This window comes from Lethenteron reissneri, chromosome 60 (genome assembly GCF_015708825.2).
Source record: "Lethenteron reissneri isolate LAM-NWPU_2019-01 chromosome 60, ASM1570882v1, whole genome shotgun sequence".
Lineage (NCBI taxonomy): Eukaryota > Metazoa > Chordata > Hyperoartia > Petromyzontiformes > Petromyzontidae > Lethenteron > Lethenteron reissneri.
The window spans coordinates 99,604-127,114 of NC_083838.1; the positions used below are offsets into that span (position 1 = coordinate 99,604).

The 27,511-nt window shown below is 50.1% G+C and overlaps 1 protein-coding gene across 1 annotated transcript; it reads left to right on the plus strand.

Annotated features, from left to right (window-relative positions):
• The first annotated feature begins 1,156 nt into the window (after window positions 1-1,156).
• LOC133358066 (bifunctional polynucleotide phosphatase/kinase-like) lies at window positions 1,157-27,189 on the plus strand. Its single transcript, XM_061576351.1, has 19 exons — window positions 1,157-1,373; window positions 7,204-7,332; window positions 8,174-8,220; window positions 8,506-8,733; window positions 9,234-9,525; window positions 10,906-11,009; window positions 11,945-12,024; window positions 12,815-12,872; window positions 14,429-14,536; window positions 15,217-15,288; window positions 15,704-15,752; window positions 17,119-17,189; window positions 18,343-18,435; window positions 18,834-18,930; window positions 19,181-19,242; window positions 19,504-19,613; window positions 20,701-20,788; window positions 21,358-21,419; window positions 22,893-27,189. The coding sequence occupies exons 2-19, from the start codon at window positions 7,206-7,208 to the stop codon at window positions 23,011-23,013; spliced, it is 1,869 nt and encodes a 622-aa protein (XP_061432335.1). The 5' UTR covers window positions 1,157-1,373; window positions 7,204-7,205; the 3' UTR covers window positions 23,014-27,189.
• Window positions 27,190-27,511: the final 322 nt, after the last annotated feature.

Below are 27,511 nucleotides of genomic sequence, written 5' to 3' on the forward strand. Positions count from 1 at the left end.
GTTCCTACCAGTAGTATTATTATTAATATAAAACGCCCAACTTGTATCTGTGGATGAATATGATGAACGCCTTCCGTCGTTTTCACGCAGGGGGCGCTGCAAACCTCCACGTGTCCCCTGCATGGACGACGGAGGGGCACAGGGGCAGACGATCATCGATCACGTTGGTATCGATCACGTTGGTATCGATCAGCAGACAGCGGCGGTCTTCTGGCACGACCAGCAGCTCCGTGTCGCCTTATCTCGACCCCGCAATCCCAAACGGGTGGAAGTGGGCATCTAACAGAGCCCCAAGCAAGGCCATCTACTCAACGACGAGAGAAAATTCACACGAAATGTCGTCTTCAATGAAGTCTTCCAGATGTAAAATGATATTTGTATCTAAACAACTTTCTCTATCTGTCTATGATGAATGCGAGGTTGTTGGGGGGCAGATTTTCGTCTTTTTCGCCTGAAGACGATTGCTTCTGTTGCGATCGAAACGTCGTGATTTTGATTTTTGTAATTTTTTTCTATATCCGTAGATTTACCTAAAGACCCAAAGAATTTCGATTTAAAGCTTTCGTGACTGCAGGGATTCATCTTCTTGGTTCTTTCGGTAAAGTCACGTAGAAGGGAAGTAATAAAATAATAAAAATTAAACATAATATTTTATTATGTTTTATTTTTATAATATTTTATTATGTTTTATTTTTATTATGTTTTATTATTATAAAATAATAACAATAAAACAATAATAAAAATAAAAAAACAATAATGAAAATAAAACATAATATTTTATTATATATTTTATTATATATAATATTTTATTATGTTTTATTTTTATGACTTTATTACTTCCCATCTACGTGACTTTACCGAAAGAACCAAGAAGATGGACCCAAAGAATATTCAGATTCTGGTTAATGCCGTTACTAATACGGTCTATGAAATCCAGTGTAAACAATGCCCCCGTGCTTATACGTTGTACGGAATCTGTCCTCCGCGTCATCGCCTTTCCCATTGCGAGGCGCGCTGCGACGATGCAACTTGTCAATAAGTAAAATGCCCCTGGGGCCCCTTTGATGCGCTGGGGGGAGAGGGGTGACCGCGGCGCCGTTGAAAGCTGCGCCCCGAGGGCATCTTGCGTCTCCAAGGGTCTCCGTCCTCTCTCGTGTCTGAGCGCAGAGTGTAGGGGGAGGTTGAATCGAGGAGGATTGACGCTTGGTGTGGAGCGAGCTCTGTTGTTGATTGTTGTTGTTGATTTGTTGTTTATTGTTGTTCTGTTGTCGTTATAATAGCGATTTTAATATAATTTAGCGGCATTCAAGTGCGCGCTTTTGAGCCGTTCGCCCGCTGGCCTGCAAGTTGGAATCGGTCAACTTTGAATCGCGGTGAGATGTCCGTTCCCGTGTGATGTGAGTGACGGTGGTGGTGATGGTGGTGATGATGATGGTGGGATGGTGATGGTGGGGGTGGTGGTGATGATGATGGGGGTGATGATGATGGGGGTGATGATGATGGGGGTGATGATGGTGGTGGGGTGGTGATGGTGGGGTGGTGATGGTGGTGGGGTGGTGATGATGGGGGTGGTGGTGATGATGCTGGTGATGATGATGGGGGTGATGATGGTGGGGGTGGTGGTGATGATGATGGGGGTGATGATGGTGGTGGTGATGATGATGGGGGTGATGATGGTGGTGATGATCATGGGGTTGATGATGATGGGGGTGATGATGATGGTTATGTAGATGATGGGGGTGATGATGGTGGTGATGATGATGGGGGTGATGATGATGGTGGTGGTGGTGGTGATGATGATGGGGGTTATGATTATGGGGCTGATGATGATGGTTATGATGATGATGGGGGTGATGATAGTGGTGATGATCATGGGGTTGATGATGATGGGGGTGATGATGATGGTTATGTTGATGATGGTGGTGATGATGATGGTGGTGATGATGATGGGGGTGATGATGATGGTGGTGATGATGATGGGGGTGATGATGGTGGTGGTGATGATGATGGGGGTGATGATGGTGGTGATGATCATGGGGTTGATGATGATGGGGGTGATGATGGTGGTGATGATGATGGGGGTGATGATGATGGTGGTGGTGGTGGTGATGATGATGGGGGTTATGATTATGGGGCTGATGATGATGGTTATGATGATGATGGGGGTGATGATAGTGGTGATGATCATGGGGTTGATGATGATGGGGGTGATGATGATGGTTATGTTGATGATGGTGGTGATGATGATGGTGGTGATGATGATGGGGGTGATGATGATGGGGGTGATGATGATGATGATGGGGGTGATGATGATGGGGGTGATGATGATGGTTATGATGATGATGGGGGGTGATGATGGTGGTGGTGATGATCATGGGGTTGATGATGATGGGGGTAATGATGATGGTTATGATGATGGGGGGTGATGATGATGGTTATGTAGATGATGGGGGTGATGATGATGGGGGTGATGATGATGGTTATGATGATGATGGTTATGATGATGATGGTTATGATGATGATGGGGGTGATGATGGTGGTGGTGATGATGGGGGTGATGATGATGGGGGTGATGATGATGGGGGTGATGATGGGGGTGATGATGATGGGGGTGGTGATGATGGTGGTGGTGATGATGGGGGTGATGATGATGGTGGTGGTGATGATGGGGGTGATGATGATGGGGGTGATGATGATGGGGGTGATGATGATGGTGGTGGTGATGATGGGGGTGATGATGATGGTGGTGGTGATGATGGGGGTGATGATGATGGGGGTGATGATGATGGGGGTGATGATGATGGGGGTGATGATGATGATGGTGGTGGTGATGATGGGGGTGATGATGATGGTGGTGGTGATGATGGGGGTGATGATGATGGGGGTGATGATGATGGGGGTGATGATGATGGGGGTGATGATGATGGGGGTGATGATGATGATGGTGGTGATCATGATGATGGTTATGATGATGGGGGCGATGATGATGGTTATGATGATGATGGGGGTGATTATTGTTATGATGATGATGACGGTGGTGATGATGATGGTGATGGGGGCGATGATGATGGTTATGATGATGATGGGGGTGATTATTGTTATGATGATGATGACGGTGGTGATGATGGTGGTGGTTGATGATTATGGGGGCGATGATGGTTATAATGATGATGGTGGGGGTGATGATGGTGGTGGTGATAATGACGGTGGTGATGATGGTGGTGGTTGATGATGATGGGGGTGATGATGGGGGTGATGATGATGATGGGGGTGATGATGATGATGATGATGGTTATGATGATGGGGGCGATGATGATGGTTATGATGATGATGGGGGTGATGATTGTTATGATGATGACGGTGGTGATGATGATGGTGATGGGGGTGATGATGACGGTGGTTGATGGTGATGGGGGTGATGATGACGGTGGTTGATGATTATGGGGGTGATGATGATGGGGGGTGATGATGGTGGTGGTGGTTGATGATGGTTGTTGTCCGTGTGCTAGCGACTGTTTGCAAGGCCTCCGCCTCGGTCGGCTCGGCCTTAAATACGAACTTGCCGCGGTGTATAAAACCACCCAGTCCCGAGCGCCATGCCGGCCTTGAATCTGTGCTCGCTCACAGCTCTTACGATTTTGGGATGCCACTTGAGCTAGTGCGCACAAAAATATTGAAAACTCATTGCTTCAGAAGTGCTTTTTTGTCTGGTTTGTTCCTCCCCCGCACCTCCGATTAGCGCGGTTGGCTACGTATGGAGCGAAAGAAGTTCAACATACCTACTGCAGAGACGAACACTACCCATAGACTCAACACTACCCATAGACTCAACACTACCCATAGACTCAACACTACCCATAGACTCAACACTACCCATAGACTCAACACTACCCATAGACTCAACACTACCCATAGACTCAACACTACCCATAGACTCAACACTACCCATAGACTCAACACTACCCATAGACTAACACTACCCATAGACTAACACTACCCATAGACTCAACACTACCCATAGACTCAACACTACCCATAGACTCAACACTACCCATAGACTCAACACTACCCATAGACTCAACACTACCCATAGACTCAACACTACCCATAGACTCAACACTACCCATAGACTCAACACTACCCATAGACTCAACACTACCCATAGACTCAACACTACCCATAGACTCAACACTACCCATAGACTCAACACTACCCATAGACTCAACACTACCCATAGACTCAACACTGCCCATAGACTAACACTACCCATAGACTCAACACTACCCATAGACTCAACACTACCCATAGACTCAACACTGCCCATAGACTCAACACTACCCATAGACTCAACACTACCCATAGACTCAACACTACCCATAGACTAACACTACCCATATACTCAACACTACCCATAGACTAACACTACCCATAGACTCAACACTACCCATAGACTCAACACTGCCCATAGACTCAACACTGCCCATAGACTCAACACTGCCCATAGACTCAACACTACCCATAGACTCAACACTACCCATAGACTCAACACTACCCATAGACTCAACACTACCCATAGACTAACACTACCCATAGACTCAACACTACCCATAGACTAACACTACCCATAGACTAACACTACCCATAGACTCAACACTACCCATAGACTCAACACTACCCATAGACTCAACACTACCCATAGACTAACACTACCCATAGACTAACACTACCCATAGACTAACACTGCCCATAGACTAACACTACCCATAGACTAACACTACTCATAGACTCAACACTACCCATAGACTCAACACTACCCATAGACTCAACACTACCCATAGACTCAACACTACCCATAGACTAACACTACCCATAGACTAACACTACCCATAGACTAACACTACCCATAGACTAACACTACTCATAGACTCAACACTACCCATAGACTCAACACTACCCATAGACTCAACACTACCCATAGACTCAACACTACCCATAGACTAACACTACCCATAGACTAACACTACCCATAGACCAACACTACCCATAGACTAACACTACCCATAGACTAACACTACCCATAGACCAACACTACCCATAGACTAACACTACCCATAGACTAACACTACCCATAGACTAACACTACCCATAGACTCAACACTACCCATAGACTCAACACTACCCATAGACTCAACACTACCCATAGACTCAACACTACCCATAGACTCAACACTACCCATAGACTCAACACTGCCCATAGACTCAACACTACCCATAGACTCAACACTACCCATAGACTCAACACTACCCATAGACTCAACACTACCCATAGACTCAACACTACCCATAGACTCAACACTACCCATAGACCAACACTACCCATAGACCAACACTACCCATAGACTCAACACTACCCATAGACTCAACACTACCCATAGACTCAACACTACCCATAGACCAACACTACCCATAGACTAACACTACCCATAGACTAACACTACCCATAGACTAACACTACCCATAGACTCAACACTACCCATAGACTCAACACTACCCATAGACTCAACACTACCCATAGACCAACACTACCCATAGACTAACACTACCCATAGACTAACACTACCCATAGACTAACACTACCCATAGACTCAACACTACCCATAGACCAACACTACCCATAGACTCAACACTACCCATAGACTCAACACTACCCATAGACTCAACACTACCCATAGACTCAACACTACCCATAGACCAACACTACCCATAGACCAACACTACCCATAGACTCAACACTACCCATAGACTCAACACTACCCATAGACTCAACACTACCCATAGACTCAACACTACCCATAGACCAACACTACCCATAGACTAACACTACCCATAGACTAACACTACCCATAGACTAACACTACCCATAGACTCAACACTACCCATAGACTCAACACTACCCATAGACTCAACACTACCCATAGACCAACACTACCCATAGACTAACACTACCCATAGACTAACACTACCCATAGACTAACACTACCCATAGACCAACACTACCCATAGACCAACACTACCCATAGACTCAACACTACCCATAGACTCAACACTACCCATAGACTCAACACTACCCATAGACCAACACTACCCATAGACTAACACTACCCATAGACTAACACTACCCATAGACTAACACTACCCATAGACCAACACTACCCATAGACCAACACTACCCATAGACTCAACACTGCCCATAGACTAACACTGCACCTCCGATTACCACGGTTGGCTATGTACGGTGCGAAAGAAGTTCATCATACAAGTACTGTACTGTACATATACTTTCAGAAATAAGTCTGTTCAAAGCAATATGAGGGGGAGATATTTGTATTTGCAGAGCAGTTAAATACATGCCTTAATGTTGAGGCATGTATCTAACAGAGTTTTATTTTTATTTGACATTAAGTGAAAAGGTTAAAGGTTTACCTGTTGCGTTAATGTTACGGTCGAAATTTTGATAATTTCAGTCTGGATGGACCTAGAGGGAGTCCTCATGCCTCGTGAAGTTGTGAGTGAATGGGTGAGTGAAGGGGTGAGTGACGGGGTGAGTGGGTGGGTGAGTGAATGGGTGAGTGAATGGGTAAGTGAAGGGGGTGAGTGGGTGGGTGAGTGAAGGGGGTGGGTGAGTGAAGGGGGTGAGTGGGGTAGGTGAGTGAAGGGGTGAGTGAATGGATAAGTGAAGGGGGTGAGTAAAGGGGGTGGGTGGAGTAGGGTAGGTGAGTGAAGGGGGTGAGTGGGATGGATGCATCTGCAATTATGTGGAATATTTGCTCTTTGCTGGCTATGCAAACTCATCATTGATGATCATCATTGATGTTTTCGACTCTGCAGACATTTGGAAGGCCCTGCCTGGGAGTCGTGTGTGTGTGTGTGACCCGGGTTCGATTCCTGCTCACGGCCAACACCAGTGACGATTATCTGAACCGGTGCTGAGCCTCCTCCCCTAGGTAGACTCAGCCTCCAATGAGTACCTGTGCGGTGTGTAAACATCGCCACTGGGAAGACAAAGGCGGCCGGGCGTGGTGCTGGCTACCCACCCCCTCGTGTGCCACAGTTCCGGCCTTCATAGATGCTACTCGCTAACAGCACTTGCCCCATCAGTCTGTTAAGGCTACGCGGTGGGGGATCTTTGTGTTTCTTCCACAGCAATGGAGTGCTTATTTGTGAGTAAGGAGGGCAGGCACACTCCCGTATCCCTCCCCGACGGGAAATCGATTCTCCTGGGCAGGGGAACAAACACGAAAATCATCGACCGAAAATGCGCACGCCAACAGGGTGAGTGTTTTAAAAATGAACGGTTACTACCCCGCCTGCTGTAACCCGTCCGGTATCCCTGGTCACCGTCGATTGCCCCCTGGAAGTACCGCACGGAACGTCAGAACGTCAGAATTTTTGCAATGTACGATGCGAGGGAGGATGTGGAATACAAATATTTTGCATACAGTAGACTCTCGATTACCCACGTGCGATTAATCTGATCGCGTCCCTCAGATTTTTACGTAAATTAATGGCTGTGGATTTTCCCTTAAGCCCAAATTTATCATCTAAAAACAGTTCTACATTGTTATTGTTGGAAGTGTTCATCACAAGTCACATGCTTAAACCGAACAAAAATGTTGCTCCGGTTAATCCGAAATCCATGTGATTGCCTCCACAGTACAGTAGTTGCCATATCATTACAACAGTGAGTGGAGTTTGATTGACGTTTATAGGCGTGGCTCTGCTGCTGGCATCCACTCAGTGGGCCGAGTCTTCTGCGCATCATCGATCGGCCGATCGTTAGTATTGGTTCTAAATCGAAATTGTCAGTTGTGCTTCATTTTGAGTGATTTATCCGATCGTTTATTTTGAGGGTTTTAATTTACGAAAACCGTGCGATGCCAGAGAGAAATTTAAGCTTGTCGTTTTAACTTTCAATCAGAAACTGGATATTATACGTGAATTAAAATATGTAATTTATACCAATATTAGTGTTTTTTGGCATAGAGATCTGCGGAAAATGTATATATTTTTTGTATTATCTGCGATTTTGAATTATGCGCAGCTGTCTTCCTCCCCGTCATTAGCGCGGATTTCCGATCGATGGCTGTGTTTTTTTGTTGTTGTTTGTGTGCAGTGGAGCTTATTGCTGACTACGGTTCCAAGACTGTGATGGTGAAAAGGGTGAGACCCGGATTGCTGCAAAGTTATTTGCCATCATGATCATCACTGTCAGCGGGAACAATAACAGCAGCTTCATCATCATTATCATCATCAGCAGCATTAGCAGCTGCATCGGTAAAACGGTAACATTGCCGTCATTAAAGCGGTGCTGTGATATACCGTTCGAGTTGAACTCCACGATAATCGCCTTGCCCGATTTCTATTTTGTTATTCTACGCGACGGAGGAGACGGGCGACGTCTCTCTCTCTCTTCCTCTCTCTCTTCCTCTCTCTCTGCACCCGCAGCTGGGGGTCAACCCCACGTGGGTGAGCGGCACGGAGCTCCAAGTGGGCGAGTCTGTGCGGCTCGCGGACGGTGGCGTCGTGCTCATGGTGAACGAGCGATACCCCTACAGCGTGATGTTTGGCGGGAGCGGCGGCGGTGGTGGCGGCGGCGGCGGCCAGAAAACCGCCTCCTCTCACTCGGCCTCCAAGCCTGGCGGCCGATCTGAGTCCCCGCGCAAAACCATTAAGGTGTGAGCCTTAGAATAAAACCCGCACTCGTCATGACCACCTTTCCGCCCGGACACTGCGTCCATCCTCCGATTGGCACGGTTGGCTACGTACGGCGCGACATAAGTTCAGCATACATACATGCATACATTCTGCTTAAAAGGCATACATACATACATGCATACATTATTCTTTAAAAGCCTCCATACATGCATACATTCTGCTGAAAAGGCATACATACATGCATGCATACATTATTCTTTAAAAGCCTCCATACATGCCTAAATTCTGCTTTAAAAGCATACGTACATGCAATGCATTTTCAAACTAGATGATTTAAAAGTGCGCCAGTGGCTTCCTAATATCGGAACGAAGAGCGTTCCAGATGGCCGCAGAAGCGTGTCTGAAAGCGTCGCAATTGCAAATCTCATTTCACTGGTGCCAAATTCACCGTGGCCACATGTTTTATAAATTTGACGCAAACGTATCGGCCGATTGCCTGCCTGCCGCGTGCGGCGCAGGACTTCTTCCCGAGCAAGGCGCCCAAGCGGTCGTCTGACGACCCGAAATCTGGCGACGCGAAGAGGACGCGCGTGGAGGAGTCGTTGGACGGCAACGAGGAACGGAGCGAGCGCGACTCGGGGGGCGAGGAGGAGGAGCAGGAGGACGAAGAGGAGGTGGCGGAGAAGTTGAGGAGCCTCCATGAGATCGCTCAGGGTTCAAAGGTCACGGCGACGATGACGGCAGCAACGGCGTCGTCGTCGTCATCGTCGTCATCATCGTCAAACGCTGTGGCGCTACCCGGCGGGAGAGGTGGGAAATCCGTCATCGTCCCGGAAGAAGTGTAGCTCAGAATCAGAATATTTATTTTATACTACAGATGTTCGGTAGAGGCACGGGGTTAGAACGCTACAACAACAAACACAACGCAGCAACACGATAGGAGGGCAAAGTATCGGAAAAATGTAATCTTACCAGGGTGTAAGGCCCCACTGAGTTATTAGCTTCTTTTTCAGAAGCGACTTGGCTACCACAAATGACAGCTCAACGAAGTGGCTTATCTCGTGCTACAAAATCATTTGAATAAGCGCGTGTTGTTTGGCATCGGCTCGCGTCTGACCGTCTCTCGCGCTAAGGGAGTAGACAACTGACGGACAGGGGAGAATGCGTCATGCGTTGCTGGAAAGGAATTCTGAACGACAGCACCCAAGGGAGCTTGCGTGCTGCCTCCCACTCGGCACAGGAGCAAGGCACGGCTCCCCGTATACGCCTCTTGTGCACGCTGCGCTAACGCCACTTTGCGCGTGCGATGCCCTCTGCTTTTGTCCAGAACAGAGGTTGAAAGTGTGGCCCGACTACAAATAAAAGGTCGAAACGGTGTGTGCGGAAGGGGCTGCCACGCTTTCAGTTCTGTTGAATCGGTGGTCGATACAAGGCTGAGAGCATTGCGCACGCAACGCGGTGGTCACATGGCACACCGCTGAGTGCCGTTACTTCCGGTTTGGATCAACAGTGGCTGTAGCTAAGGTGCCCGTTGTGTTGTTAGTGCACAGCTGTCAACCCATTTGGTTCACCCCGTATCCTTGTGCAGGGAAGTTTTGTTTTCAGGTCCATACAGCGTACAGCCGTTTCAATACGGGCAATATTTAGTTTTGTTTATTTGTTTGTGTTTCTCCCTTGTGATGGGACTTTCTAAGATGAACGTTGAGATTTTTCAGGGGCACGGGGTCACCAATAAGATAATATTTATTTTTCCTGGTCTCTTGAGTTTTTACGTGTTTAATCAAAGTAAAGGTGACTTGTTTTGGGTGTGTGTTGTTATAAGTTTGTGTGTGTGTTTATGGAGAGCGGTAGTGTATCGGTTAGCGCTACGCTGCGCTATGAACCCTGCGACCCGAGTTCAATTCCCGCTCGTGGCCAACAGCGGTGACTATTATCTGAACCGGTTCTGGGCATCCCCTGGGTCGACTCAGCCTCAAATGAGTACCTGGTGCGGTGTGTAATCATCGCCACTAGGGAGACGAAGGCGGCCGGGCGTGGTGTTGGCCACCCACCCCCTCGTGTGCCGTGCCGGCCTTCATAGGTGCCGCTCGCTAACAGCACTTGCCCCAACAGTCTGTTAAGGCTACACGGGGGATTTGTATCTTTGTGTTCATAAGCGTGCACGTTCGTGTAACGTGTTGGTGAATGCAGCGGATTCCGCACTTGGCTCTCCGTCCGCATGCACTCGCGACCGCTGGGAGAAGGAGGGAAACCTCCTGCTCTTCACCGCAAAGGGGGTCCGTGCGTCAGCTAAGGTGAGCGGCGATTCATTACGGCCGCGTTGGAGACACTGATGCGATCCATCGCCGCTACGAACCCCGGGGTCAAATGCACACATCAGTTGCCCGCCCGCGATTAAACCGGGTTCTCGAGGGTAAACCTGTCGACGATCTCAGCCCAGTCATCATTCACTTGTGTGTAGAGGCTGGTGTTTACAGAAAGCCATAGAACCCCGGAGGGACCTGTAGACTCAGAGACTCGTAGACTCGTACAGAATGAGTTACGATTAAACTGGGTTCTCCAGTAGAGTGAGTTGACCTGAGCCTGATCACCACGACCTTATGTGGAGGCTTGCATGCTTACAAAGAGACCTGTAGACTCACACATAGAGCCTTACCGATTCACACAGCGAGAGGTGTGATTGATGGGGTCAGCCCTGCCACCAATTACTTATGTAGAGACCCATACACCCACAGAGAGATCCACTGAGAGACCCATAGACTCACAAAGTGACCCATAGACTCTCTTTGAGACCCGCAGAGAGGCCCACAGAGAGACACAGAGACTCACATAGAGACCCATACACCCACAGAGACACCCACAGACCCAGAGAGACCCATAGATGTACATAGAGACCCATAGCCTCACAGAGAGACCCACAGACTCGCATTGACGCTCATAGATCCACAGAAAAACCCAGAGACTCAGATAGACCCATAGACTCACATTGAGACCCACGGAGAGATCCACAGAGAGACCCACAGACTCGCATTGAGACCCACAGACCCACAGAGAGATCCATACACTCGCATAGAGACTCACCGATCACTTAGGCCGAGTTGTGATTAAACTGGCTTCTCCAGTGTAGCGAGTTGATGGCCTCAGGCCAGTCACAAATGTCTCTACACAACAAACAGCTCATCACGTGAGATTACGTTTGTGGCTTATTGTGGATTCCCTCTGTGCTCAGGTTGCCGGCTTCGACATTGATTCAACCATCATCACCACCAAATCCGGACGCGTTTTCGCAACCGGACCTGATGACTGGAAGTGAGAAATATCATCGTGACGCTTTGTCAAAAAAATTGTATTTCTTTTCGGAAGGTTACCCCTCCAGAGTTGATGTTATCCTTCATCACCATGGTCACCGGATTTCAGCCACGTGTGATGAAACCGGGTGCTCAAATGTAGTGAGTTGTACGTATGTTAGAGTGGGCCCTCGGTTAACGATATTAATTGGTTGCACGACAAACATTGTCAATTGAAATTATCATTAATCGAATATAGGAGATACGCGTGAAAGTGCTTAATTTGAACCTAGACAATGGGAAGTTGATATTTTCCACCCTAAAAGCATAGCTTGCAATATTTAAACACGCAATTATAATAAATACACGTTATAAGAACTTGTTAAAGCGTTAATGATCTTACTTCACTTTTAAGCAAAAGTATTCAAGAGAACTGTTTCCTTAAGCAACGCACATCAAACGTTGAAAGCTAGCGGCCAGTTGCTCTCCAAGCGCTCATAAAAGAGTGAGTTGCTGAAGTCTGCCGAGTCCACTTAAGGGTTCTACGGCCGAAATTGGCCGGTCCGCGTGATATCACAAACGTATCGTTAATCGAAAATGAATCATTAATCGAAAATGTCTCGTTAATCAAGACAATGGGACCCCTATGGGAAATTATTATTCTGCTGCTGGCCACACTTAATCAGTGCTCCCCAAACTCCACTTGACTCCCCCAAGTCTGTGTGGCTCTACGGGGAATATTTGTGTTGTTTGTTGTACGTGTGAATGTCTGCGTGCGTCTTACGTGCGTGTGCGCGTGCGTGTGTGTGCAGGATCTTGTACCCCGAGGTGCCCAAGAAGCTCAAACACCTCTTGGAAGACGGCTACAAGGTACAGGCTCAAGGGGGCGGCACGTGGCCATCGGTAGCCCATCCCCTCCACCCCACCTCCTACCCCCCACCCCCACCTTGTTTCGAATTGAGCGGCCCGCCCCGATCGTTATCGCGATGTGTCACGACCGTGTTAAGTACCGCGGCAGTGAACATAAAAAATATGACCCCCGGACGTCTTTTGCCGTGGCAAGGCCACCATCGTTCGTGTTGGCGTGTCTGGCGTGTCCGGCGTGTCGGCGTTTCACCACGTCCGGCATGTCAGCATGTCACCTTGTCCGGCATTTCGGCGTGTCCGCATGTCGGCGTGTCCAGCGTGTTGCCATGTCCGGCGTGCCGCCATGTTCGGCGTGTCGGCGGAGGGCGGGAGGGGGTCCAATTTTGTGCCGAATTCCAAAATGACACCGTGACTATGTCGGGATGATACACACGGCAGGCAATTATTTCCCAACCGTGGCTCATTTTAATGCCCCACGTCACTCTTGCAAATGAGACTCCCATTCCTGGTCTCACGTATTCTCACCTAACAAAATCACCGTGTACGTATGTTGAACTTCTTTCGCACCGTACGTAGCCGACCGTGCTCATCGGAGGAGCGGATGTGTTCTCGTAGACTGGGCGGTGGTGGTGACCCACAGAGTTTCAAGGTCATAGACCTTGGGGGATGGGGGGGGTCATAGACCTTGAAACTTGATATTGAAAGATGCACGTCGCAAATACGTTTGCACCTACAGCCCCATTGTCAATCCACTGCTGGATGAGGCCCTCCCGACACCGTGCGGGTCGTGGAGATTGATAATTCGAGCATGCTTCATGACGTAGAGGCACAGAATTAGGCGGTCGCCCTCCAGCAGTGGAGGAGCGACGCTCGCAACAGTGAGCGGAGCGGTGGGCGACTAAAACGCAGCACATTAGCACGGTAGGGGGGGCAGCTGGTGCATCTGCCAGCCATCTCAGTTGGTCAACCCATGGCACCTGGGTCTGTCCCGTGACCTTTCAGCATCAAGCCTTCCACTTCACGCAATGCCATCAAAGTGCCCTGTAACACTATGAGACATCTCCTTTACCAGTGGCAAAATATAGTAGTAGGTTTTTACCCTTTCAACTGGTACAAAAACTGACACCTTTATATAAGGCATCATGTTTGCAATAACCACAACACAAGCAGTCAAAATGCAAACAAAAAGAAACAACTCTGATGATGGTAATGATATGCACTGTCCTTGAAGTTGATTGGTCCACACCCGAGACAGCTTTTCTTAGAGCCTAGTCTCCATTGGTGTTGGACCAGATGACGCCAGAAGGACAGTGCATATCATTACCATCATCAGAGTTGTTTCTTTTGTTTGCATTTTGACTGCTTGTATTGTGGTTATTGCAAACATGATGCCTTGTATAAAGGTGTCAGTTTTTGTACCAGTTGAAAGGGTAAAAACCTACTACTATGCCCTGTAACACTCAGCCTAACCTAGCTTGTCGCAATCTCCGTCGTGACATCACCGCCACTCAGTGATGAATTGTGGTTGTTGTCTGCCTGTGTGTGTGTGTGTGTGTCAGGTGGTGTTCTTCACCAATCAGATGGGAATTGCTCGCGGGAAACTGAGAGCTGATGAGTTTCAGGCCAAGGTGGAGTCAATTATAGTCACTCTGGGTCTGCCAGTTCAGGTGATGCTTGCATCATCAACATCATCAGCATCATCAACATCATCATCAGCATCAACAGCATCATCATTAGCATCATCAGCATCATCATCAGCATCATCAGCATGAGCATCATCATTAGCATCATCAACATCATCAACATCATCAACATCATCAACATCATCAACATCATCATCATCAACAGCATTAGCATCATCATCAGCATCATCATCATCATCAGCACCATCATCAGCATCATCAGCATGATCATCATCATTAGCATCAACAGCATCATCATCAGCATAATCATCATCAGCATTATCAGTCAAATCTATGATCACTGTAATTATCATCATAAAAATAATACAATTTTCACTCATAAGGTGCTTAAATGCCTCCGTGTCACATCCCATTTCAAACATTTGAAAAGGACTCCCAGTGTCAATTGTCCCTGTGCGGCACAAAGTCTCTCAGCACCGGCCTGCAGGGTGGCCAATAGTCTGCCAGTAGGGGGCGAGAATTACTACTCTGTACCTATTCCCAATTACAGGTAATTTAAGACAAAGGCAGCCGGGCGTGGTGCTGGCCACTCACCCGTTTGTGTGCCGTGCCGGCCTTCATAGGTGCTCGTGAATAGCACTTGCCCCAGCGGTCTGTGGCTACACCACGGGGCGGTGGGGATCTTTGTCATTGTCTCTTTGCAGGTGTTCGTGGCGAGTGGACCTGGCTTGATTCGCAAGCCCATGCTGGGCATGTGGCACCACCTGATCCAGAAAGTGAGTGGGAACGCGTTCATTCCGTCCGCGTCTCCGTCCATCCGCTGTCTCCATCCAGCAGCGGATTTCATTTAGTTTCCCATTGACGTAATTCCCCAGGACTTCCTCGCCGAATCCGAAGACCCCTTTTTGCAAAAGGTGTCCCGCCTTGTGTTCGCAGTCGGGAGAGCGTGCGATAGCGATTGAGTAATTTGCGGCGTTGAGTTTTTAAATATACGTAAAATTTTGGACCGTGACGTGATCGGCGAGCCAATCGATGTCCCCGGCTCCTCCCTTCCTCAATCGGCGTCGCGGCAACTCGTGGCGTCCGCTGCCGGCGAAGCGGACGACGGCACGTGGTGTTGCCGCGGTCGCCATTAGCGCCCTTGCAGGCAGAATGGCGACGCAGTTCTTCCGTCCTCTCGTCCCCTCGTAGGCCAACGACGGAATCGAAGTCGACATCGGCAAGAGTCTGTACGTCGGAGGTGAGTGCGTGCGGAGGCGCTGCGGTTTGCCGCCGCAGGGGGGTGTCTCCCACATGGGCCGGGGTCAAGGCCAAGGGGCGGCAACGCGGCCCGGCGGTCGGTCGCGGCCGTTTGCCGGTTGCTGTTTGCGAGCGAGAGGTTTCCCGGTTCGAGTTCAGCGGCCGCCCCGGTTAATGCCACTGGTAGTGCATACCTGTCAACCTCTTATCAGTGCCCTATCTTATTACAGACCAACTCAGACCTTATTGGTCACCCCGTGCCCCTTAAAAATCTCAACATTCATCCTACAAAGTCCCATCACAAGGGAGAAACACAAACAAATAGACATTACATTTTTTGTTGCCCGCATTGAAACGGCTGTACGCCGTATGGACCTGAAAACTCAATTGCCCTGTACAAGGATACGGGGTGAACCCTATGGGTTGACGGCCATGGGTAGTGGCCGTCGACGGTAACGATACCGCCGCACGAGCGGGCGGCCCACGAACATCACGTGACGTCACTTGCTTAAAGAGGAGAGGCCCTTGCGTCGCCGGCGGAGAAAAATTTTTATCCCTCAGAGCCCGGCCCCTCGGTGTCCAATTCGTATAAAAGGCGGAGAGCCAGAGAGCTCGAGGCAGCGTTGGGGAGCCGAAGAGCGAAGAGCTAGTAAAGACTGAAGACCGGCCAGATAGATCCTGGAACTCCTCTGACCCGATGTCCTTCTCAGGGACTGGTCTGTCTGGCTGGGTGTCGTGACCTGCGCCTTGGCTGTGCCAGGTCAGGTAGCCTCCCCTAGCGCCTTTAACGGAGGACCTGGGAGCATAAATAGTTAGGCAGATAGCCTAGGGGTGTATCCCAGTCTAGTACGGGTGAAGGGGCCCTTACCCCTTCTCAGTGTTAGCCTGTTGAGTTATTATAAATAGTGCTGCCTCGACTACACACCGTCTCTGTCGTTCGTCAACCCACTACAAATGCAACATTCGTCAATACCGCTGTGAAGTGTGGCCTTATAAGGGAAAGTTTTCAGTCAGATGTTTCGGACAATGGCCCTTCTCCATGGCGCATAATCTTGCTGCTCCGATTATATTGTTTGTGCGCGTCCACCGCCATTCGAACACTCCGCCAAAATGTCGACGCCACCCCGCGTCACTGCGACGTCTAACCGCCCCCCGCCCCCCACGCGTGAAACAACTTAACACGACATGAACAATCGGTGACCGTGGGAACAAAAAATATCCAACATCGTCCTTGAAAAATGGAACGGACAGCAATCCGAAACGTTACGTTCAAAATCGTTTTTTCCCGACGGCCGTCCTTGGCGCATCGCTACCGTGGCGACGTCCGCCCCCACCCCCATGCGTCCGCCCTTGTCCCGTGTTCGCAGATGCCGCAGGACGCCCGGCAAACTGGGCCCCCGGAAAGAAGAAGAAGGACTTCTCCTGCAGCGATCGCCTGGTGAGGAATCGGCACGGGGCGCACCGCAGCCGGCTCGGCGTTCGCGACGACAACGACGCACACCCCCCCCCCCCACGCCGTGACGGTCCCAACGTCGGTAGCGTGGCGAGCCGTCGCAATGGGGGGGGGGCGCCGGTTTGTTCAGGGAAGCGTCGCCGAGTCACGCTGGCGAGGTGGTCAACGATAGCTCGACGAAGTGGCTCCTCGCGTGGAAATGTATCGCAGCCAAATACCGCGTGCGGTTTATCCGATGTGCGGATTTACCACGCACCGGAGATTTTTCTGCAAATAACGCGTGGATTTTTCTCAAGCCCAAATTAATAATCTAAAATATAAAAACAGTTCTATGTTGTTATTCTTTGAAATGTTCATTACAAATCACACGGTGCTCATACCGAACAATTATGTTCCTCCCGTTAATCCGAAATCCACGCGATCGCCCCTACAGTACAGTAGTTGCCATATCTTTACTACAGTGGGCGGAGTTTGATTGGCGTGGCTCTGCTGCTGTCATCCACTCAGTGGGCCGAGTCTTCTGCTGGGCGGGAGCAGGAAAGTGTCTCTATCGCTGAGCACGCGCGTCATCGATCGACGGTCGATCGTTAGTATTGGTTCTAAATCTGAAGTGTAACAATCGAGTGATTTATCCCATCATTTAATTTAGGTGAGTTTTCATTTATGAAAGCTGTGCGATGGCAGAGAAGCTTTAACATAATTTATACCTATACTCGTGGTTTTTGGCAATGAGATCCATGGAAAATAGATTTTTTTTGGGATTTTCCGCTGTTTTGAATGATCCATGGCCGTCCTCCCCATCTTTAGCGCGGATAATCCAGAGCCTACCACACACTACTCGCGTGACGTTGATTCTAAATGTGGAGGGAAAAACCGGAGCAGCCGGAGAAAAATCCACGCGGCCATGGGGAGAGAGAGACACGCAAACTCCAAATATACAGCAGCAGGTGTCAGGGTCGGGGTCGAACCCACGACCTCCTGTATACCAGGCGAGGTAGTTAACATCTCCTAGCCACCGTGGCACCCATACGGCACAAACACAAAGTTGGATACCGTTTCACAACGCAGTGGGTGCGTGTGGCCTTCGTCCCTTGACTACTACTATTACAATCATCACTGCCTTTGTCGTTTTTGTAAGTTTGCTCTCAACGTGGGACTCCCGTTCCACACTCCGGAGGAGATCTTCCTGGGATGGAAGACGGCACCCTACAGCCTGCCCGACTTCGACCCTGTGAGTCCGACCGCCAAAATAACAAAGACGCAGATTTGTAACGCAGCAGCAGCAGCAGGCGCGATAAACCCACGGACAGAGCGTGAAGGCAGCCACAGCCGGCGTAACCAACAATTATTGCCCAAGCTCTGTGGCCCTATGCTGGATGTTTCACCAACTCCTTTAATGCCGGTGATGCTGGTAATGCCGATGACTCCCTCCCTCCCTGCTCACCCAACGCACAGCGAGTTCCATCTCTCAGCTGTTCCTCCCAGCCAGTGATGCTGCCGATGCTGCCGATGCTGTAGATGCTGCCGATGTTGTTCATACTGCTGCTGCTGCCAAGGCTGCTACTGCTGCTGATGATCATGCTGACGATAATGCTGATATCCTCCTCTGTCCCCCGCCCCCTCACCCAGCGCATGGTGAGCCCCAGCTCCCCTCTGTTCCTCCCGGCCACGGCCACGCTTTGCCACGAGGAGCCGGAGGTGGTGGTGGCGGTGGGATTCCCCGCAGGTGAGACGACGAAGCGGAATTGCAACTCCCAGAATCCCGTGTTGACAGCCGCCACCGATCGTCACATTCGCTTCCCGTTGCCAGCGCCGCGCCGGCGTGGCGAGGCTGCCGCTGCCGATCGTCATCACGCGGCAAACAAATCATCGTCCTCGAATCATAATCGCCCGCCTCCTGTCGTTGTCGTCGTCACTGCTGCCATCGTCGCTGTCTCTCCGTGCGGGTAAAGTCGTGCGCGTGTTTGTCGTTGCAGCTGGGAAGTCGACGTTCTTCAAAGAGCACATGGTGTCCAAGGGCTACAGCTACGTGAACAGGGTACGGTGGTGATGATGATGACGATGGGCCTCCCCTTGGTCGACTCGGCCTCAAATGAGTACCCGTTGCTGTGCGTAGTTAACATGGCGGCTGAGGAGAGACAAAGGCGGCCGGGCGTGGTGCTGGCCACCCACCCCCTCGTGCGCCGTGCCGGATTTCATAGGCGCTGCTACTCGCGAAGAGCACTTGCCCCGACAGTCTGTTAAGGCTATGCGGCGGGGGGGATCTTCGTCTTTGTCTCTCTGTCGCCTGCTGTGCAAGGACACGCTGGGGAACTGGCAGAAGTGTGTGGCGGCGTGCGAGGAGGCCCTGCGTGGTGGACATGGGGTCGTGGTGGACAACACCAACCTGGAGGTGGACGCGCGGAAAAGGTGCCGGCGCCCCACCCCCTCGTCACTCAACGGCATCGGCTACAGCTGCCACTGCTACCACCGCTCTCTGCTGCGCGTCGTTATTATTATTATCATCGTCATCATTGCGCTTGTTTGCCTGGGAGAGCCTCGTCCAGTCTCTTGTACGCCAGCATGTGTGGTCTTCTCGGCCACGGTCAATGCCCTCCCTTCTCTACGCGAAACGTGGACCCTTCCTAATGGAATATCTTCGTCGGTTAAAAACATTTAGGCTGGTCTGCCTACGATCCATCCTGGGTTTAAACCTGCAGGCTGGATTGTGTGCGGAGCTCACAAATCCTCGGAAGATCTGGACAAAGTCCCATCGGTGAGCTCCTCCGGCAGGCAAGGCTGCGTTGGCTGGGTCATGTAGCCCGCATGCCCAGCCACCGCATGCCTAAACAGCTTTTGTTCGGCCGGATCGAGGGGGCTAAACGGGCGCGGCACGGGCTAGAGAAGAGATGGAGTGATGTGGTACAGGAGGACGTGGAGCTGAGTGGACTTGCCGATGACTGGTACCAGCGGTGTCAAGATCGGCCTCTGTGGAGGAGGCTCGTGAAGGACGCTACTGGGCAGTTGGAGGTAGTCACCCTCCAATAACAACGGAGGGCGGAGGAGCGACGCTCACAACAACGTGCGGAGCGCCGGGTGACTAAAGCACAGCAAGTTGGTACAGTAGGGGGCACAGGTGGTGAATCAGCCAGTCATCTCGGTCATCTCAGTCAGTCGACCCGTGGCACCTGGGTCTGCCCCGTGACCTCCTGCCAGCGGGCGTTCGACACTTCACGTGGCCTCAAGGTGCACATAGCCTGGCACAAGCGTCGTGGTGATGTCACCGCCACTTAGTGGCGAATGGCGGTTGTTGTATCGTGTAGTGATAGTATTACTCTATGTGTTTGTGTGTGTTGTGTAGTGATAGTATTACTCTGTGGGGCTGTGTGTGGATTGTGTAGTGATAGTATTACTCTGTGGGTCTGTGTGTAGGTACGTGTATTGTGTAGTGAGAGTATTACTCTGTGGGGCTGTGTGTGTGTGTAATGGTAGTATTACTCTGTGGGGCTGTGTGTAGGTACGTGGATTGTGCACGGAAGGCTGGCGTCCCTTGCCGTTGCTTTCTGTTCACAACGACCTTCGAACACGCGATGCACAATAACCGGGTGAGTCTCGCAGTCGTCCACGCACTCACTCGTACACTCTCCAACTCGCTCGCTCAAACCACCCTGAACCATACAGTGTAGCCTTAACAGACTGTTGGGGCGAGTGCTGTTAGCGAGCACCTTTGGAGACCAGCATGCCACACGAGGGGGTGGGTGGCCAGCATCTCGCCAGGCCGCCTTTGTCTCCCTATTGGCGATGTTTACACTAGGTACTCATTTGAGGCTAAGTCGACCTAGGGGAGGCCCAGAACTGGTTCAGTGGTGTTGGTGGCCGTGAGAGGGAATCGAACTCGGATCGCCGGGTTCGTAGCGCAACGCGCCAACCGCTGCACCGCCACTCCCTAATTGGGATCACACAGAGCAGCAGGAGCAGCAACAATATCGTTCCGTTACCGCTGCCAAAACCTGGCAGGACCCTCCTGCCAAACAGCCTTGAGACTCGAGTACGGCTTTGCTGGGTGAACCAGGGCAACAACAACGATAACAACAATAACAACAACAATAACAACAACAATAACAACGTGTGGTTTCTCGCTGTCTCTGTGTCTCCTTCGTCATGGCTCGGGCAGTTCCGCGAGGCCGTGGGCAAAGAGCACGTGCCGGTCAACGTGATGGTGATGAACGCCAGCAGGTTTGTCTCCCCCGCACGCCGGCATCCGCAACAAATAACAAGCGCCGTCATCATCGGCGTCGTCGTCATCGTGATCATCATTGTCGTCATCGTCGTGATCATCATTGTTGTCGTCATCATCGTGATCATCATCATAATCGCCATCGTCATCATTATGATCATCGTCGTCGTCGTCATCATCATGATCATCATTATCGCCGTCGTTATCATCATGATCATCATCGCCATCGTCATCATCGTGATCATCATTATCGCCATCATCGTCATCATCATGATCATCGTCGTCATCATCATGATCATCGTCGTCGTCGTCATCATGATCATCGTCGTCATCATCGTGATCATCGTCGTCGTCGTCATCATCGTGATCATCATTATCGCCATCGTGATCATCGTTGTCGTCATTGCCATCGTCCAGTCACCATCTACCCGCTGCTGGGTGCATCAGCTCTGACTGTGGCGAAAGGAGGTGGGGGATGGGTACGATAGCCCTCGTGACGATGGTCCAGTGCGAGCCGACCTTGAGCCCGAAGTTGATTTATCATTAACAAAAAGAAAACGGCGGTAAAAAGTATTGGCTTTAGCCTCTCTGTCAATAAAACAGGAGTTGTGTTCAGATGTTCAAGTTCATGTATTAGGTATAGCCCTGTGAGCCATTCGGCTCTTCAATCGGGTGCAACCGCAACAAACAAAAAAACAAAAACATGAACAAGAAAACATCTTAAAGTGAATATGTGACTGAGTGCAAACAGAAAATCAAAAAAAAGACAGCAAAATATTGCAGAAAAAGCACTGTACACCAACGTTGTGTGCAAAAATCCCAGTGGGATGCAAGTCAAACAACAACAACAACAACCACAAGACAACTTAGATTAAGGCCATCAGTCTTACTCCGTACTAGAACAAACAAACAAGGCTAAACCACCAAATAGAAACCTTTCGCAATGAATCAAATCTGCATTAACCACAAACAGTGCTTGTGGTAAACATGCAAACAAAAACTTATTCTAATAATCTATGCATTGTCTTTGAAACCGATTGACCTACACCAATGACAGCCTTCTTTAGGGCTTAGTCTCACCAGTGTCTGGTGTAGGCCAATCAGTTTCAAAGACCATGCACACATTATAATCAGAGCAAGTTTGTTTCCATGTTCACCACCACATGTACCGTGCGTGGTTAATGCAGTACCTGATTCCTTGCAAAGGATATCAATTTGGCGTTTGAACATCTCAACACACAACCTGTTGTATTGCCAGACAAGGGTCAAACAACCTATTCTTACTTTTAATACTGGAGGCCTCGGCCACACGCGCACCTCCCGTTCCGCACACCGCCACCATCGCCAATTTAATAATTTCCGGGCACATCTTTTGTACGTTTGGTGACGAGCGCTTCACGGCGCCCCCAAGCGTCGCGTGCGCCGCGTGACATTCCTTTTTTTGTCCTCTGCTGCCCGCGGACCCTTTGCAGGAACAAGTACGTGCCGCCCACGGCGGACGAAGGCTTCAGTGAAATTGTCCGCATCAACTTTGTGCCCAATTTCACCGACCCGGAGCTCGGCGCGCTCTACCGCCAGTTCTCCGAGGGTTAGGCCCAGTGAGAGCAAGCGGGGCTCTCGGCTGCCCGGACCACGGCGACCGCTGCCTGGTGACAGCGGGGAGTGACGGGGGGGGCGGCAGTGGTAATTTAGTAAGTGAACGCTGTTGATGAAAATTATGAGCTTGTCTTAAATTCCGGTGACAACGGTGGCAACGGGTGGAAGAGAATCGTGGGCAATGACTACGACTAACCATCACCACCACCACCATCGTAACCAACACCATCATCACTACCACCATTGTCACCACCACTATCATTGTCACCGTCACCGCGATTATCACCACCACCGCTATCATCATTATCACCACCATCACCATCATCACCACCATCATCATTACCACTATCGTCACCACTACCATTATCGTCACCATCATCACTGTCATCATCACCACCACCACCAGCGACCCACCAGAGATTACAGAATGACTGTGACGAGACAATTAACGAGTCTGAACGAAAGATAATTCCGTAGCCTAATCATTAAATAACTATAAGTTTCTCATTACATGTTTGACTGCTGTAGTCAACAAGGACTAAGAGAATAACTCCATGAGGTACACCGACTCAGACTCGACGGCTCGACTGTGCCATCGACTGGGCTGTTACGATGACTGACATATCAAACGCCGATGAAGCTTTGAACAGGTAAGTGCGTTGAGCGATCATGAAGTGAATCGACAAGCCCCTTCGGCTTTCAGGCGTTCCGAATTCTTTCTGGCAGCGATCACGTAATGATTATGCAATCGTCACGCATGTCCACGTGCTGCCGTCGACGCCAATCCGCTGCTGGATGAAGGCCGTGCCGTGCCGTGCCGTGAACTCACCAGGACTGTGTAGGCCTCAACGGGGGGGACGTTTGATAGCCCCGGAGGGGAGAGTGCTGGAAGAAGATGGTTTCTAGACTCTTGGAAGACATTTGGGGCAAAGTATGTACGCATGTGTGTTGGACTTCTTTCGCACCGTACGTAGTCAACCGCGCTAATCGGAGGTGTCGGGGGAAGGGCAGCAAACCAAACGCACAAAACTGTTCTAAAGATGCGAGTTTGTCAATCGAGATGATGGCTCCGGTGGCGTCTTGATATCGGAAGGAAGAGCGTTCCAGACGGCCGCACAAGCGCATCTGAAAGCGCCGCGCGACGCGATGATCACCGTCTCTGTTCGATGGCCGAGCTAAAAGCCGGTGCTTCTGCAAGGATGAGCGGAGTTGGCGTGATGATGGTTCATGTTCCTTGTTTATCGAAGGTGCGAAAAATTGTGAAACGGACAAAAACAAATTGCGTTTCGTGTCATAAAGCTCTCAGCCTTATCCAGACCACCAGCTGAAAAGAACTGAATGTTTGGTCATTTTGTCGGTAAGATCACCGACTCGGCGAGTTGAGATGGTGAGGCCTGTCCCAACGGGGGTGAGGGCGGTGATACGGAGACACACCCGATGACCGTTTTCACCTCCCGTTAAGACTTCATGAGTAGAGGCACAGTCAACAATGAAAAAAACAATAATTGGCTTTAACCCTTTCTGGTAATAAAGCAGAAGGTGTTAAGATGTCCAAACAACAAATAGATAACTCCAGCAAGGCATCAGGTATGCATTAACCGCACGTGCTTGTGGCAAGATACGCTCCATCACCAAACAGACACCGGGTCTAACACTGCTGGTGAGACTAGGCCATCAAGAAGGCCGTCTCTGGCGTAGGCCAATCGGTTTCAAAGACAACGATCAGATACCTTGCAATCGGTGTTTGGTGTGTGCACATCTTAACACCTGATACAGTACAGAGAGTCCTCTACTTACGAACATTCAACGTACGAACTTTCAGAGTTACGTAGTTGCCCGTTCGGACCAAGAGTCGTAAGTTCAACCGCCGCGCAATAGATGGCGGTGGTGGCATCTACGTCTGCAGAACGTGAAGAACCAGCGGCATCTACAGGAGATCGTACAACTTTTAAAGGCATTCCCCGTGTTTGAGTGTACACGCCGTACGACGTGTTTGGAATCGATGGGAGTAAAGTTGGAACTTACGAACAAATCGACTTACGAACAGAACCTCTGGAACCTGCCTCGTTCGTAAGGAGAGGAGTCCCTGTGCTGGCAGACAGGCCCCAGAGACACGGTCAATCGGTGTTCACTGCTGCCATGATTCCTACGGTGGAGCCCGGTATATGGAGAGGCCTTTGCACTGTGGTGGGAGGCAGGGGACCCCGCTAGCCATGGGCTTCAGGTGACAACCGCCTTTTGTCCAGGACGAAGAGAACCCATAACAGCAGTAAAGTCTCTTTGCATCCGGCCTGCATGAGTGCCACGGTGGCGAGATGTTAACTACCTCGCCTGGTATACGGGAGGTCGTGGATTCGGGCCCGGCCGTGACGATGCCTGCTGTATAGTTGGAGTTTGTGTGTCTCTCCCCGCGAGCTCGTGGATTTTCCTCCGGATCCTCCGGTTTTTCCCTCCACGTTTTTAGAATCAACATCACGTGTGTTAAAGCATTTGGCTGCTGCTGTAAATTTCCACGTGGCGATCAGCCGCCGCTTCGTTAAGCTATGATTTGTGGGAGCCAGGTCACTTGTGAACAAGTATAACCCGTAAAAACAAAGTTTTTCACTATAAATCCTTTATATGCGTGGCGGCTAGAGTCCTCTCGTCCTCTGGCTTGAGATGGCTGCCACTTATGGGTCAGATGATTGCATGGCACCATTAAGCAATTGGTAATTAAATATAATATTTTTGTCCTGAAAAGTGTAAAATTTCGGGAATTTTTTTCACGAACATTCATTGTTACGCACAACGAGTCTGTGTGGAAAATGTCAGCTCGATTGGATCACGGGAAGTGGGTTAAAACACGACCGAAAGATTTGCACGGTCGTAAGCAAGTAAGCAAGCAAGCAAGTGAACTTAATATAAAGTATTTAAAAAGAGCTAAATAGCTCAGTGGGCCTTAATCGCTAAAATAAAAATAGTTTATAAGTTGTGTTTCTGTTATGGGTTCTCTTTGTCTGTTGCAGATTCGAATTGAAATAGCCACAGGCAAGAGGAAAGTTTTTTTTTTTGTGAGCCCAGACCTCGCTAGGTATGTCACTTGCCGGTACCACCTGAGGTGGCTGATTTTCAGCGGTTCCAGTTTCTGTACGTGGCCAAATAACGGCGAGTTATGCGGTTAACCACATAACGTCCCACGCGCCATGGTTAACCACATAACTCACCAGAATTGTCTCGGCGTGCGTCAATAAATGGGCACGACTGAAGTTGTCCTGTCTCGGTTGGTACCGACGTCTGCTCCGGCCCAGGGATTACTTCCTCGCTCGGGACCTGGGCTTGCAAGTCCCTCTCGAGACAGATTATCGTGACTCTGCGAGGCCTTCACGGCTAACAGCGCGGTGACAAGTCCTGCGTGTCTGCTGTTTCTGCTCATTCGCGCAACAAACGCACGCTTGAATAGAGGCTTGAGAAAACAGCAGCAGCAGCAGTGATATATCCACTGCTGGATGAAGGCCTCCCGACCGCCGTGGTCTCGCGGTGCAAAGCGGTTGAAGCTGATCGAGTGGGTTCGGCTTTCTCGCTTCTCACCTGTGCGTCGTCATCTACGTTGAGCTCAGCCTCAAGCGGCTATTAAGATGTGCACTGATGACATTCTTGAACGTGTTTCATCGTCAGCCACGGTCAATCCACTGTTGGATGAAGGCCTCCGCAAGCTACCGCCACCCTTTTAACGGTCCTTGCGACGTAGTGATCCACCCGAGGCCGGCTGATTCCATCGCTCCACCTCCTCGATGGACGTCCCTATGTGTATCTGGATTACAAAACATTAACAAAAACGTCGTGGTATATTCAATCGATAAGGCTTTTGTTCAGCTGACACATGTCCATGAAGTAAAAACAACAAGAACCGGGACACAAAAACTAAATATGAATGAAAATAAAAGCTGCACTCCGATCCTGTCATCGCTGCCTCCCGCTGTGATTGATTTGAAGTTGGACGCCTGTATCGGCCTGCGTGGCGCGTGGGACGCACCGATTCCACACTCGGCTGCCATGCTGCTTGCGTTGTGGCCGAAACGTCGTGAGAATTGTATTTTATTACGTTTTATATTTGTATTATTTTATTACTTCCCTTCTACGTGACTTTACCGAAAGAACCAAGAAGATGAATCCCTGCAGTCACGAAAGCTTTAAATTGAAATGCTTCTCATTCTCAAGTTCAGCTGTTGCCCGGGGACAGCGACCGGACAACGCGTTCGAGCGTGTGGATCAGGGGACGACTTTTACCGGACACCGGGTGGCGGACAGGAGAAGACCGGCCCTTCTCCTGTCCGCCGGCCCGTCTCCTGTCTGCCCTCGTCATGTCACCATCGTGATCCTCGTCACCCGGTGTCCGGTAAAAGTCGTCCCCCGCTCCACACTCGACCGCGAGCGTCCGTGCAAGCTTCTCAACGTCTCCCTCGCGTCCCTTATCCCGAGCCTCGGGCTGGCGCAGGGGGTCGCCAAATGCACGTCT

Coding starts and splice junctions, on each gene's coding strand:
- LOC133358066 (XM_061576351.1), top strand. CDS start 7,206: ATGGAGTGCTTATTTGTGAGTAAGGAGGGCAGGCACACTCCCGTATCC. Junction 8,734..9,233: donor CCCCGCGCAAAACCATTAAG/GTGTGAGCCTTA, acceptor CGTGCGGCGCAG/GACTTCTTCCCGAGCAAGGC. Junction 11,010..11,944: donor GGGTCCGTGCGTCAGCTAAG/GTGAGCGGCGAT, acceptor CTCTGTGCTCAG/GTTGCCGGCTTCGACATTGA.